The sequence below is a fragment of the Bos javanicus genome, chromosome 17 (genome assembly GCF_032452875.1).
Source record: "Bos javanicus breed banteng chromosome 17, ARS-OSU_banteng_1.0, whole genome shotgun sequence".
Lineage (NCBI taxonomy): Eukaryota > Metazoa > Chordata > Mammalia > Artiodactyla > Bovidae > Bos > Bos javanicus.
The window spans coordinates 17633470-17648899 of NC_083884.1; the positions used below are offsets into that span (position 1 = coordinate 17633470).

The following is a 15430-nucleotide window of genomic DNA, read 5'->3' on the forward strand; positions in this document are numbered from 1 at the left end:
TCATACCTTACTTTTTAATTTGAAACAGGTATTTATTGTCAATAACACCGTGTGCCAGGGACTGAGGTAGGAGCTTTGTTGGTTTTGTTTTGGAAACCAGCACTGTCTTTCAGCATATGCAGCGTCTCTTGCAGGTGGGTGGAACAAGTATTGTAGAGCCAGCAGCATCACACCCGAGAGGAAAGTTTTGTCCAGATGGGATGTGGTGGGAGAGGGTTTGTTGACAGGTGCACCAGAAGGGGCGTATCCACAGTGCTGCCTCTGGGAATTTGGAGGAGACCCTTCAACTTTTCTCCCCGCTTTGTGTCCTCAGGCCTCTTGGTGGGCACCCTCGATGTCGTGCTGGACTCCAGTGCCCGAGTCGCTCCTTACCGAATCCTGTACCAGACTCCAGATTCTTTGGTCTATTGGACCATCGCCTGTGGTAAGTGCAGTATTTGGAAATACGGGAAGTGTTATGATTGACAACTTTCTTTCAGAAGGGAAGGGACATTTCATTGTGAGATGCAATCTATGGGTCATTTAAGACAAGTTACTATAGCCGTTTCAGCAGATAAACCCTGAATCTCAGCAGTTGAACACAATAACGGTTTCTTTCTCAACCTGCTGAAGTCTTATGGGGATCCAGTGGCCACCTCCATCTGTAGTAACACCCCGTAGAACACAAAACTTCCAAGATCAACTTCCAAGGAAAAAGCAGGAGGTGGAGGCACACCGGTGTTCCACTTGCTTGGCCAAGAAGTGCCACCACCTTGACTCACACCCCGTCGGCTAGATAGAATTAGTCAACATGGCCCCACAGCAAAGCTGGGAAATGACTAGGAACACATGAAGTCCTGGGTGGACTAAGGAATACTTATCCTTCCTACCGAGTAGGGATTATTTACTTCTCCTGATGGTAATACGTAATAATGTACTGGGCTTAAGGACTTCCCTTGTGGCTCAGCTGGTAAAGAATCCGCCTGCAATGCAGGCGGCCTGGGTTCGATCCCTGGGTTGGGAAGATCCCGTGGAGAAGGGAATGGCAACCCACTCCAGTATTCTGGCCTGGAGAATTCCATGGGGTTGCAAAGAGTCGGACACAACTGAGCGACTTTCACTCACTGGGCTTAAAATAGTGGTAAACAGTCATGCTGTCATTAGGTCTCTCACAAGAACTGCTAGTCCAAAGTGGCTGAGGTTTTTTTTCTTTTTTTTTAGTTATTTGTTTTTTCAAATAACCCTAGGAAGAGCAGGGGCACTGAACAGTTTTGTTTTGTTTTTGTTTTTTAATTTTTTGCCATGATTTTTTAAAAAATTAATGGATTTTCTTCTTTAGTTTTAGATTTATAGGAAAACTGAATAGACAGTTTGGAGCACTTCCATATATGCTCCTCCATATATATAAGTTTCTCCTGCAGTTAACATCTTACTATGAAACATTTGTTCCAGTGGGTGAACCAGTGTTGCTACATTATTATTGAATAGAGTCCATACTTTATTTAGATTTCCTTAGTTTTTACCTGATGTCCTTTTTCTGTTCCAGGATCCCAGCCAGGGTACTATTTTCTGTTTAGTTGATATATCTCTTTAATCTCCTCTTGGCTGTAGAAGTTACTCAGACTTGCCTTGTTTTTGATGACTCTGCCATTTTTTAAGGATAATGGTCAGGTGTATTATAGAATTGTCCTTCTGTTGGAATTTATCTGATGTTCTCATGATTTGGCTGGGGTGATAGATTTTTGTGAGGAAGATCACAGAGATAAAGTGCTATTTTCATCACTTTATGTCAAGCAAGGGCACCTCCTATCAAGCTGATTTATAACTGATGATGTCCTTGATCACCTGGCTGGAGTAGTGTTTTTTTTGAGTTTTCCCACTGTCTTCTTCTCCTTCCCAAACTGTCCTCCTTAAAAGTAAGTCACCATGCACACTTACTGAGTAGGGGGTTTTAATTTGTTCAATTATTTTTATCACTGTGAATGCATGACTATTTATTCCTTGTGTTATAATCCAGCACAACTATTTTGTTGCTCAATTCGGTCTAGCTTTGACCACTGGGAGCTCTTTCAGTTGACTTTATTCAGGTTTTAAATTGATCTCTGCTTGGTAGGAAGTGCCATGCTGGGATCTGAAGATATAAAGATAATTAGGTCTGGCCTCTGCTCTCGAGAATGCAAGGAAATAGTCACAGCCCAGTGTGGGCAAGTACCAAGCAGTGCCATTGGGCGGTGGGGCTGCTAACTAGAGACAGGAACCTTGGCTGGCCTTCTCCAAGGGCAGGGGGAGTTCTGTGGGGATGATTTCAGACTGCCGGTGGGCTCTGGTACCCTAGCAAAACACTCTCAAGGATTCAGCACCTGAAATTCTAACATTGTAGTTGTGTCCCTTTAAAGTTATTCCGGTTCAGATGCAAACAGGAGAAACAATGAAGTGACTTAGCATTTAAGCATTCCAGTGAATGAAGGAATGGCAGTGTGAGTCTGGGCAGGGAGAAAACCATCCAGGCAGGCGTGAGGGCTGGGGATTAGAGCAAGAGGAAAGCGATAAGGATAAAGGAAGAGAGAAGCTGGACCCTGACAGTGTCATCCCTCGTAAGATAGAGTTGTATTTCACACCACACAAGGGGCAACACCCAGCTACGGTAGAAGGGAAAGTGCCTGGTGGGAGTTGGTTGGGAAAATGTCACTTTTAGTTGGCAAACAGTGTAGAATGGTATTAAAATAGACATTGGAGCCAGCAAGTGAAGAAAGAGAAAGGAAATCAGGCAGAACTGCCAGCACCCTGGACGGAAGGAGGCTTTGACACTCTCATCGTCCAGCGTTTGCATCACTTGTTCCAGACTTTCAAAAACCTGTAGAGCCTGGAGGTTCTCAGAACCCTTAGGATTCCTGGCCTTCCCAGGTCAGTGCACGCGTACGGGGCTGTAATGAGCTGGTTCCTATCTGTGACTTTTTTTTTATCCTCCCCTGTTATCTGACATTACTATTCTTCACTCTGTTTCTGAGGTTTTGCCATTCTATGGAGCAAAGGCTCCAAGGAATGCTCCTATGGGGAAGAGCCCAGAGTTACGAAGACCAGTTATTCCTGAGTTATTTGCCAAACCAGGGCTAAGGAACACAGGGCAATAAATGCTGATGTCATAATTTATACCTCAAGGAGATGATACCTGTCACACATGATCTCATTATAATACACCTGGAGCGGTTCTAGCTTTTGAATATATTGATTACCCAGAATTTCCCTGTAGAAGACGCCACAGAAGTGAGACTCCACAACCTCTGTTAAAGTTCATTCACCCACTAATTGTTCCTTCTTATCGATTTCTCTTTAAAACCCAAATGCCTGGCTCCCTTTCAGGAGATTTTAAGAGCCGAAGTTGCTAGTTTAAAAAGGTTCCTTTCAGTTTGTAATTAAAAAAAAATTTTTTTTTTCCTGTAAGCTATAAAGTTGATATTTGGTGGGACTGTCTGGCAAGAGCTTTTTAATATGCTCTTTTTTTTTTTTTTTTGGTTGCACCTTGAGGCTTGTGAAATCTTAGTTTTCTAACCTGGGATCAAACCTGGGCGCTCTACAAGCTGGGCCCTCCACAGTGTAGTGTGGAGTCCTAACCACTAATTTGCTCTGATCTTATGAATCGTTGCTGTATGAGAAGGTTCAACAGAAGATTGTCTAACTCACTGCCCTGTAGAATCCATAGGATTGCAAACCTCTGTTTTTATGCCACGTGCCTTGTGAAACTGATTTGTGTAAAGTGAACTAAGGGCAAGTCTACAATCAATGTCTTCCACTTTCTGTAGGAGAGTAGCTGTCTTAGTGGTAAACTCTACTCGTGTGACAGTCTTAGGTTTGAGCCGCATGGAGCCAGGCAGGACCTAGTTTCAGACCTCATATAACTTACTCCAGTATAACGCTCACTCAGTCATTGACAGTGTGAACAGAAAGAAGAGGGGAGCAAAAAACAGGAGTTATTTGTTGAAACGTTGTTTTCAGATGCTTCTTTTTACTGTGTTCTATCATCTGTATGCAGATTGACTTGAAGAAATTGCTTTATTATGTTTCTTTGGCACTGATACCTTTCATTGGGAAGGGGAGCCAAAAACTGCCTAAATAATGACTTTTTCTTTTCACTGCCACTTCACAAAGTGAAGCCGCTGTTGCTTTTGGTGGATATTCCATTGTGCCATCGATTCCAGCCTGCTAACTTGCATTTTGTTCTGTGGTTTGTGTAGTCACGTCGTTTTTGCTATTTATTTTTCTTTTTAAATTGTTTACTTTATTATTATTTTTTTTTTTACTGCAACATGCAGCTTGCTGTATTTTAATTCCCTGACCAGGGATTGAACCCAGGGCCCTGGCGATGAAAGCTCAAGTCCTAACCACTGACCACCAGGGAATTCCCTGCCATTTCCAAGAACACAAGGAAGTAGTGCCTTAGGAGTTGGTCCAGAGTACTTTATTGAGCTGGTTATACTCTGACAGTCCTGCCCGTTTCCCACCAGTGAGTGCGTATTTTACACTTGTGTTCTCACTGGGGCACTAAACAGCTTCAGATGTTCCCCCAGCAGCTGGTGTCTTGGCCTTGGTACCCCAGAGGCAGGAGAGAGCTCACTCCTTTGCCCTCCTCAAACTTCAAGGGTCTTAAGCAGAAGGCAACCCATTTGGCTGTCCCCACAAGAAGAACTAAGGGCTTCCCAGATGGTGCAGTTGCAAAGAATCGGGAAACACAAGAGACCTGGGTTTGATCCTGGGGTTAGGAAGATCCCTTGGAAAAGGAAACAGCAACCCAGTCCAGTATTCTTGCCTGGAAAATTCCATGGACAGAGGAGCCTGGTGGGCTACAGTCCACGGGGTCACAAAGAGTCAGACACGACTGAGCATGTATACACACGATCAGAACTGGGAGGTTCAAACAGTAAGAAACGTTATACAGCCTCATAAGAATATTCTGCTGTGCTGTTTAGTTGCTAAGTCGTGTCTGACTCTTCAGCCCCATGGACTATAGCCCACCAGGCTCCTCTGTCCATGGGATTATCCTGGCAAGAATACTGGAGTGGTTGCCATTCCCTTCTCTAAGGGATCTAACCCGAGTCTCCTGTGTCTCCTGTGTTACCACTGCGCCTCCTGGGATGCTCTCCAAGAGAATATGGACATATAGAATTGCAGATAATTCCAAGGCCCTGGGACACAAGAGTTACAATTAGAGAGACAGTTCTCTGTGGGTACATCTGACCTTCCAACAGGACTAATAAAGGAAATGGGGTGGAGGTTGTGTTCTTGATGGCACCTCACAGATAACACAGCCCTGAATGGTGCCTTGATTCCTCTGCCCATTGATTTAGTTTCCCTTTTCTTTACCATCTTAGAATCTCATCTGGGCCCATGTAGGCATTCATTTTCAGAACGTAAAGATAGAGTAGCCACAGCCTTGTCCAGGGCTCTGATCGTGACAGGGAACAGAGGCAAAGTAAAGTGCCCATTGTTCACATGGCTAGTTACAGCCAGTTAGTGCAGAGCCGAGGTCAAGTTCTCAGCCCCCTCCACTCCCAGCCCAGGCCTTTTTAAATGCTACCATGCTGGCTTTTATGATTGAACATTCTTTTAGTCAGCAGCTACTGAGACCTGGAGTTTAATGAAAGGGTGCTAATTGGTTCTGCTTCTCCTTCTTCTCTACACTAGATAGCGAAATGCTGGGTCATTTAGTCGCCTTTCACGTGACATATACGTAATGTGGACGTTGGCCATTATCCGTGTTTCCTTGGTCTGTGTACCTCAGGAACTATTCTTGTATCCTTGGGAATATAGCAGCTTAAATAAAAGAACTTACTTTTTAATGTATAAGCAGTACATGATTATTTCAGGAAATTAGAAAATATAAGCTAAGAAAATAAAATATTGAAAAACAGTACTGCTGCTGCTAAGTCGCTTCAGTCGTGTCCGACTCTTAGCGACCCCATAGACGGCAGCCACCAGGCTCCCCTGTCCCTAGGATTCTCCAGGCAAGAATACTGGAGTGGGTTGCCATTTCCTTCTCCAATGCATGCATGCATGCTAAGGTGCTTCAGTCGTGTCTGACTCTTAGCGACCCCATGGACAGCAGCCCACCAGGCTCCTCTGTCCACGGGATTCTCCAGGCAAGAATACTGGAGTGTGTTGCCATTGCCTTCTCCATATACATGTATACATATGTGTATGTATATACATATGTGTGTCTGATATACATATATGGACAGTCTTTCTATGTCAAGAAAATATATGTCTATCATGTCAATTTTAACAAGTAGATAATATTTTATTGTGTATATAATGTAATTTACCTAGCTGATGTGCTGTTTTTTGGAAATCTAGGTTTTTTTCCCCTAATGATAACTGCATTTTGAAAAATCTTAGTATCCTCTAAACCGAATATTTCCACATTCCTTTAATTATCACCTTAGAATAAATTTGTAGAAGTAGATATGCTGAATCAAAGAAGACTTTTAGTGTCGTTAGCCTGGTTGCCCTCCAGAAAGATAGCCATTTACATTCTGTCCATCAAGGTAAGGGAGGACCTTGGCATTTAAGTAAAATAAGCAAAATAATGACTGCTGCTGCTGCTGCTAAGTCGCTTCAGTCGTGTCCGATTCTGTGCATATCGGCCAGACTCCCCCGTCCCTGGGATTCTCCAGGCAAGAACACTGGAGTGGGTTGCCATTTCCTTCTCCAATGCATGAAAGTGAAAAGTGAAAGTGAAGTCGCTCAGTCGTGTCTGACTCTTTGAGACCCCATGGACTGCAGCCCACCGGGCTCCTCCATCCATGGGATTTTCCAGGCAAAAGTACTAGAGTGGGGTGCCATCACCTTTTCCTAAAATAATGACATCAACCACTAATTCTTACTGCCCAGGTTGAATGAGTTACCTGAGCCTCTCTCTTCTCAAGTAATTATAAAGCTATGAGCACACTGTTATGACCTGTAAGAGACTGTAAGCAGAGTTATGTAAGAAGCTTATAATAGTTAGACAAGGATTGCGAGGCTTGCTTTACTTCAATCATACGTACACTCTGCAGTCTAAACATAATGGTGTCAGGGCCAGAGAGATTTGTGCTGAATGTACGCTAGTCAGGCACCAGGTCAGCAGCTGGTTTTTAGTGCTCTGACATCAGAAATCAGAAGTATCTTCAACATCAGTATATCTCCTACATCACATTTCAAGATGAGATCTTTGTGTTTTCTTGCTTATGATGGTAATAGCAAAAGTAGCTAGTTAGTGCTTTGTATTGATGTATTCTAGACCTGTGCTGAGCACTTTACACGTGTTATTGTCCTTAATCTCCAGCACAAGCTTCTATGGTAGGTGTTGTTACCTCCATGTTACAGATGAGGGATCTGAAGCACAGAAAGGTTAAGTAACTTCTATGGTCACAGAATTTCTGTTTGGTGTGGAGGGGTTGAAACCAGGTGTACTTTTTTGACATCAAAGCCTGTGGTCTGAGCTATTATGTAATATTGTCTCACTGATAATCAGGCTGTATATTACTCCAGATACTCTAACCTCTAGGGATATTTAACCTCACTTCTAAAATATGTCAGTAGGTGGAACTGTAGCAATGAAGAGCAAGCATTTGGGGGCAGAAAAATCTGAATTTGATTTTATAGGATGTGGAAGCCTCAGCGTCCTCACCTGTGAAAGGAGGGTAATTGGAACCACTTGAAGGAGTGCTGTGAGATTACATGTCTGTGGTGAAATCGTGGCACCTGGTCTTGGTAAATAGGCACAGATAAGTAATAGAAAACACATCATTATCACTGCTTAACTTGTTTAAAATTTTAGCTTTAATTGGATGTGGATTTTTAAGTTTTTATGTAATGTTGGAATATAGTCAATTAACAATGTGGTGATAGTTCAGGTGAACAGCAGAGGGACTCAGCCGTACATATACATGGATTTCTTCTCCCCCAAACTCCCCTCCCATTCAGGTGCCAGGTAACATTGAGCAGAGTTCCCTGCGCTATACGCTAGGTTCTTGTTGGTTATCCATTTTCAATATAGCAGTGTATACATATCGGTGGATGTGGATTTTTAAACCATAAATTTCCCTTTTGTTTCCAAAACTGTTCAAATCAGTGCATTATTTTGGGGTTGTATCTCTTGTCCTCTCCAGAGGCAAGTTTGTCCTTTTTCTGGGGGTAGGTAGTACAGTGGTGGCTTTGTAAATCCAACAGACAGCAAGTGACACTCAGGCATATTGGGTATTATCCTTTATTTTGTATTTAAATTACAACATTATCATCTTTGGGGCTAAAGGTTGCGTGTGTCTGAGGCCATAAAATAGATGCTTCCCTTTCACCTTTATTTAAGTAGCTTCAAGCACAATTCTTTTGAGAACTGGATCCGTTTTGGGATCCAAGCAGCCTGTTCTGACATCTGAAAATACTAGATTGGTTGCTTTTTAATCCCTGGGAGGTTTAGTGAGTTTGTTTTGCTTGGTTTTGTTTTCTGCCTTGTCACAAGAGGTTTTTATTTTTGCCTAGACACATATATATACAAGAGGTTTTTATTTTTTGCCTAGACGCAGACATATATATCTATACATGTGCATACGTACCCTCTTGATCAGAGGAAATATACCATCTTAGATATATTTGAATTCAGGTTTTTAAGTCAGTGCTGCAGTCCCAGAACCAAATTTCGTTAATATCAGTCATGCACCACAAAAGATACCCACTGAATCGCCATCAGTGAAGTCTTACGCTTTTGTTCTTAATCTGAGGCCAGATACAGTTGAATCCATTTTGTGGATCCATTTTAATACCTCTGTCTTTTTATTTCAAGTGGACTTCCTATACTCTTAGGTACATCTCAAACCAGATGAGAAATAAGACTTAGGCTGATTCAGTATTTTCCATCATCGTAGGCAGTGTTTAAATTTTGCCCAAATATACACACGAGGCCTGTGCATAGTATTCTGAAAACAAAACACAACCCTGCAAATAGTAAAAGATTCTCATTTTTCCAAATTTAATTTCTAAATACTCTTAAGCCCCTCAAGTGTTAATCCAGTTTTTCCTGTAGCAAAAAGCTTTATCTTGGGTTTCCTGAAGGCTTCTCCTACCCGACACAGCTTTCTTTGTTGTTTCAGCTGATTGCACATCGGGTCAGCTTGTTGTTCCTGCTATATCTCTGTCGAAGCAGCCTTGCCAGAAGGACTGCCAAGTCCTTCCTTTCTCTTCTGAGTGCCTAACACATTTTGCCCGAACGGTTGGGTAAATAGACCAGCCCTCTCTCAGAGTCATGGCAGAAGAGCTTCCTGTTACCTCACTTTACACAGTAACAGAAGCAAAGTTCCAGGCTCTTAAACATTGTAGCCCTTGGGCTTACTTTCTTGAGAAATGAAAGGCCTGATATAAGGAACATTCAGGATTCCAACATGTTTCTCTTGGAGTCTCCCTCTTTCCCAAAGGGTGATCTGGCAACAGTGTCAGTTGCTCTTAAACTGTTAGCAGGACATTTGCTCTGTGATCTCTGAGCAGTACCCTTCTCTGAGATGGGAAGTGGACACCTGCTTTCAGAGAGAACTTTTACTTGATTGGCATCTTTAGAATGTGCCTTGTCCGCTGGGGGAGGAATCCAGCCCTGCCTTCTAGGTAGGCATCCTTGTATTTCCTGTCTCCAGAGCCTGGAGCCTTAAACACCTGTCCTCGTTTATTTTGTGTGCCTTTAGGAAAGTGATCAGAGAATATGGTGCATTTGCAGAGTAAATATAAATGTAAAAGGTATATTTCCCTTCCTCTCCCTGGCAAGTGTCTATTGGGTATGGATCAGAATCCATAGTTAATTCCTGAAACTACTGTTGGCTGATAGCATCTGTGTCTTTTTCTTTTCTCATTTATGCTGATAATGGTTTCTTATAATGGTATACACAGTTCTTCCTTATCTATAACCCTGTTTTATGGAACTTTGTAACCTTGGGCCTGGATATAGCCAGAAGAAACCTGAAACCTCCTTGGTAGCACAGAAGCAGGCCCAAAGCATCGTGCAAAGAACTGAAGACCTAAAGATACTGAGATTTGGAATTGAAAGAGACACATGTACCCCAGTGTTCACTGCAGCACTGTTTACAATAGCTAGGACATGGAAGCACCCTAGATGTCCATTGGCAAACAAATGGATACAGAAGTCGTGGTACATATACACAATGGAATGTTCAGTTCAGTTCAGTTCAGTTGCTCAGTCGTGTCCGACTCTTCGACCCCATGAATTGCAGCACGCCAGGCCTCCCTGTCCATCACCAACTCCCGGAGTTCACTCAGACTCACATCTCATCCTCTGTTGTCCCCTTCTCCTCTTGTCCCTAATCCCTCCCAACATCAGAGTCTTTTCCAATGAGTCAACTCTTTGCATGAGGTGGCCAAAGTACTGGAGTTTAGCTTTAGCATCATTCCTTCTAAAGAACACCCAGGGCTGATCTCCTTCAGAATGGACTGGTTGGATCTCCTTGCAGTCCAAGGCACTCTCAAGAGTCTTCTCCAACACCACAGTTCAAAAGCATCAATCCTTTGGTGCTCAGCCTTCTTCACGGTCCAACTCTCACATCTATACATGACTACTGGAAAAACCATAGCCTTGACTAGACGGAACTTTGAATGCATTTGAGTCAGTTCTAATGAGGTGGATGAAACTGGAGCCTATTATACAGAGTGAAGTAAGTCAGAAAGAAACACCAGTACAGTATATTAACACATATATATGAAATTTAGAAAGACGGTCACAACAACCCTATAGACAAGACAGCAAAAGAGACACAGATGTAAAGAACAGACTTTTGGACTCTGTGGGAGAAGGCAAGGGTGGAATGATTTGAGAGAATAGCATTGAAACATGTATATTATCATATGTAAAACAGATGAGCAGTAAAGTTTGATGCATGAAGCAGGGCACGCAAAGCTGCTGCTCTGAGACAACCCAGAGGGATGGGTTGGGGAGGGGCAGTGGGAGGGGTTTCAGGGTGGGGGGACACATGTACACCGTGGCTGATTCATGCCGATGTACGGCAAAAACCACCACAAAAACCTCCAATTAAAATTAATAAATTAATCTAAAACAAACAAAAAATAAAGATACTGAAATTTGCCATCTCAACACTTCTTCTGTAAAGGGAGCTGTAAGTGGCTGATGATGACTCCAAAAGGCCAGCCTCTTCATATGACAGTGACTAGTATGAGAGAAGCCACAGGAAATGAAGGCACACAAGCAACAGTGGCGGGTGGAGAGGGGACATTGGTGGTGAGCACAGATGGAAATGTGGGGATTTACATCCCAGGCAATGAGGAGTAGAGAAAAGAGCCAGTGGTGAGAATGGCGTTAGGGGGTGGCAGGTAGAGATTGTGGAAATGACGGAACAGTGGGGCACACTGATGAGCAGGAGGTCGTAAAACAGCAAAGAAGGCAATAGAAGGGCAAACAACGTGGGTAGAAAACCTGAACTTCGATACAGGAGTGCTCAGAAGGCTACTTAAAAACGAGGGTCAGTCGTGAAGACCTTCATGTAATACCCATGAAAACTGGAGGCAGAAGTGAACGTTTGTTGAATGAGTGCGCTTATGCATATACCTTTTCCACCGTGGCTCGAGTGTGTGTGTGTTTTGGGGGTGGCAGGGTGGGCCTAGATGAATAAGCACACGAAAACTGCACGCAGTGTGTGCAAAGGTGAAAGCACAGCTGGGCTGCCCTGGGCCTTATAGCTGATGGGTTCCATGCAGGATAACCAAGGAACAGGAGGCTGACTTGCGGTCAGTTGCCACCACAGCCAAACAGGGACTCCCAGGTCAGGTACCTGGTATGACCACCTGGTAAAGGGCAGCGCAGGGCGGTATACCAGTCCACAGGCAGACTGTCCCGGCTGAGCGGAGGGACGTGCGCAAACCAGCCTCTGGAAGGCATATCTACTATCGACATAGGCAGGGCGGAGGAGAGGCAATATCAGAGGCTGGGAATTGCACCCGGTGGGTCTGCAGAAGTTCTTCAGTCCCCTGAGTCCCCAAAAGTGCCTGTGTCCTGAGGTGTGGACATCTAACAGTTGCCAGCAGGCACAGATGGGACGGCGGGGGGAGGGCACGTGGCCAGCATCGACTCTGGATTGGGCTCTGTCTGTATCGCCCAGCCAGCCGCAGCTGGGGATGGTGGTGACCTGTTTACAGGCAAGGAAGGACACAGTATATTTTAGAAAATTTTCCAATGCCTATTTAAAATTTTACGGTCTAAAATGTTTTAAAACTCTCTGGCTAACTCCAGAATGACTCATTGCCAAAATATTCCAAATGAGCATTGTATTTTGCATTTGGACAGTGTTTTCTACTTTACAAAGTGTATCTATAGACATTATTCCACGTGATTTTTTTATGACATTTCTCTGAAATGAATAAGGTTTTTTTTTAATGTGTCTCCATTTTACATGTAAAGAGTTTGAGACAGAGAAAGATGAAGCAGACTGTCTACAGGCACCCAGATGGCTGCTGGGAGGAAGGAAGGGGGACCCAGGTTTCATAAGCTCTAGCTCTTGCCGTGACAGCGTAGTGCAGAGTCATCGATTGCTTTTCCACGTGGTTCACTGTGACCCCGAAAGAGTGAGCTGTGGAAAGGGCCTGTGAAGAGCTCCAGACAGCCTCTTCGGCCTCCTAACTCAGGGATTTATTCTTTATCCTCTACAGAAGCATTCCACGTGGGCAGTTTTGGTGTTTCGGCTCAGAGTAAAAGAAAATTAATGTGGGTTTGTTTTGGTTTTGCCTTTCCTTGACCAATGGATCTGAAAACCTTCCAAGTGTGAAAGTGTTAGTCGCTCAGTCGTATCCAACTCTCTGCTACCCCATGGACTGTAGGTAGCCCCCCTACAGGCTCCTCTGTCTGTGGAATTCTCCAGGCAAGAATACTGGAGGGAGTTGCTGTTTCCCTCTCCAAACAGTGCCTCTTATTCCCCAAGAGGTTTTAGTCCTGTTCCTCACAGTTCTGAGTATCACTATGGACACATTTGTATCTCCTGCTTTTCCCAGTCAGTTAACAGAGTGAGATTCTGAGATATATCCAGTTACTGCTGACAAAGAAACAGAGAGAAGCTATTTTTGAAGAAATCAATTAAAAGATAACTTGGAAATCTTAAGGAGACATCTGAAGGAGTCAGTTAGTAGAGTTGCAAAATCTTTCTTTAATTCTGGAATGAATAGTACATAAAATTTATAAAATAGGGATGGCTTCTAACAAACTGTTTTGCAAGGTCATTAACAATTGCAGGGCAAGAAAAGAAAGAAGGGAATTTGTTCTAGTGTCTCGACAATGACGTTGGCTTGGCATCCCTGTTTTGCCCTGCAGCTGTGGGCAGAGAGCAGGGTGCCTGTTACCTACTCTCCCAGGCTTAGGTTGATTCAGTTTGCAGGTTGGCCGGGGAGATGACTCTCTCGCTTCTTGTTTCTGACCTGGAGGGAGGCTGTGAGGATGACCTCATCCCATTACAATTCAGAGCCTCGGCGCTGGTGAGAACAGGGCTGCTATTCCCTAGTGATAGTCCATTTTCACATCTCATTCATAATTGAAGGGAGGGAGGATCATTTTTTGCCCATTATAGGAGGTGGTTACATCACATCTCCAGGGGCATACCGAAGGCCTCGTATTGTTGCAACTTAACAACTGTAACCTGGTCTCCTGACAAGATCTGCCTTCCCCTGAAAAGTGCAGATTCCCGGAGGGAGAAGAGAGGATAGGGCTAAGTCCCCAGCCCAGAAAAGAGAACGGGAGAAACGTCGCTGCCTTCCCACCCTAAAAGACTGTCCCCAAAGTTTCTGGACTCACCTGGTCAGACGTGACCATACACTATCCTTACTCTTGGATTTCTGATACATCTTTCAATGTCTTCTGTGTGACTTCCCTGACAGAGAGAAAGTATCAGAAGGCAGAGCTGATGGCAGTACATACGCATGGGATGAGCCTGGGTTGTAAGTATCGTTTACATGCTGACATCCGTTATCACCATTTTATGTTTGTGCAGGTGGTTCTAGAAAAGAAATCACTGAACACTGGGAATGGCTGGAGCAGAATCTGCTGCAGACACTTTCCATCTTTGAAAATGAGAACGATATCACCACATTTGTGAGAGGAAAAATACAGGTAATGCTTTATTTATTTTTTTGTTTTTATTAACATATAATTAACTTGCTGCACTGTGTTAGTTCTAGGTACACAACACAGTGATTCAGTATTTCTTAAGTTAGTGGAATTTAAAACAACAACTTTTCTCTGGAAAGAATTTCAAACTTACAGAAAAGTTGCAAAAGTAAGAATTGTATAAAACATACCTGGAGATCCTTTACCCACACATTCTTCTGTTATTAACAGTTGACCGCATTTAATTTATTATTTGTGGGAAACATTGAAAAGCATCAGTAAGCTTAGAAAAGATGGCAGCTTCCAAATTAAAAAATATATATATTATTGAATAACGGAGAGCTTGGACTATAAAGAAAGCTGAGCACCGAAGGATTGATGCTTTTGAACTGTGGTGTTGGAGAAGACTCTTGAGAATCCCTGGGACTGCAAGGAGATCCAACCAGTCCATTCTAAAGGAGAGCAGTCCTGGGTGTTCATTGGAAGGAATGATGCTAAAGCTGAAACTCCAGTATTTTGGCCACCTGATGTGAAGAGCTGACTCATTGGAAAAGACCCTGATGCTGGGAAAGATTGAGAGCAGGAGGAGATGGGGACGACAGAGGATGAGATGGCTGGATGGCATCACCCACTCAATGGACATGAGTTTGGGTGGACTCTGGGAGTTGGTGATGGACAAGGAGGCCTGGTGTTCTGCAGTTCATGGGGTCGCAAAGAGTCGGACACGACTGAGCGACTGAACTGAACTTATTGATAAAACCAAGCAGATTTGATAAATCATCCTTTGGTTTGAGTCATGTGTCTGAATTTCTGGGAAGTAATATGTGAACTGTGAACTTCCTGATGTTCAAGCTGATTTTAGAAAAGGCAGAGGAACCAGAGATCAAATTGCCAACATCCGCTGGATCGTGGAAAAAGCAAGAGAGTTCCAGAAAAACATCTATTTCTGCTTTATTGACTTTGCCAAAGCCTTTGACTGTGTGGATCACAATATACTGTGGAAAATTCTGAAAGAGATGGGAATACCAGACCACCTGATCTGCCTCTTGAGAAACCTATATGCAGGTCAGGAAGCAACAGTTAGAACTGGACATGGAACAACAGACTGGTTCCAAATAGGAAAAGGAGTACGTCAAGGCTGTATATTGTCACCCTGCTTATTTAACTTATATGCAGAGTACATCATGCAAAAAGCTGGACTGGAAGAAGCGCAAGCTGGAATCAAGATTGCCGGGAGAAATATCAATAACCTCAGATATGCAGATGACACCACCCTTATGGCAGAAAGTGAAGAGGAATTCAAAAGCCTCTTGATGA

At 43.5% G+C, this 15430-nt stretch overlaps 1 protein-coding gene across 1 annotated transcript in view; it reads left to right on the plus strand.

The window, feature by feature from the left end:
* The window catches only part of TBC1D9 (TBC1 domain family member 9), a 129064-nt gene that overhangs the window by 58742 nt on the left and 54892 nt on the right, over positions 1–15430 (plus strand). Inside the window, exons 2-3 of the mRNA XM_061384130.1 lie at positions 314–424; positions 13998–14116. Of these exons, the coding sequence (XP_061240114.1) occupies positions 314–424; positions 13998–14116 (230 nt within the window). The remainder of the gene's footprint in view (positions 1–313; positions 425–13997; positions 14117–15430) is intronic.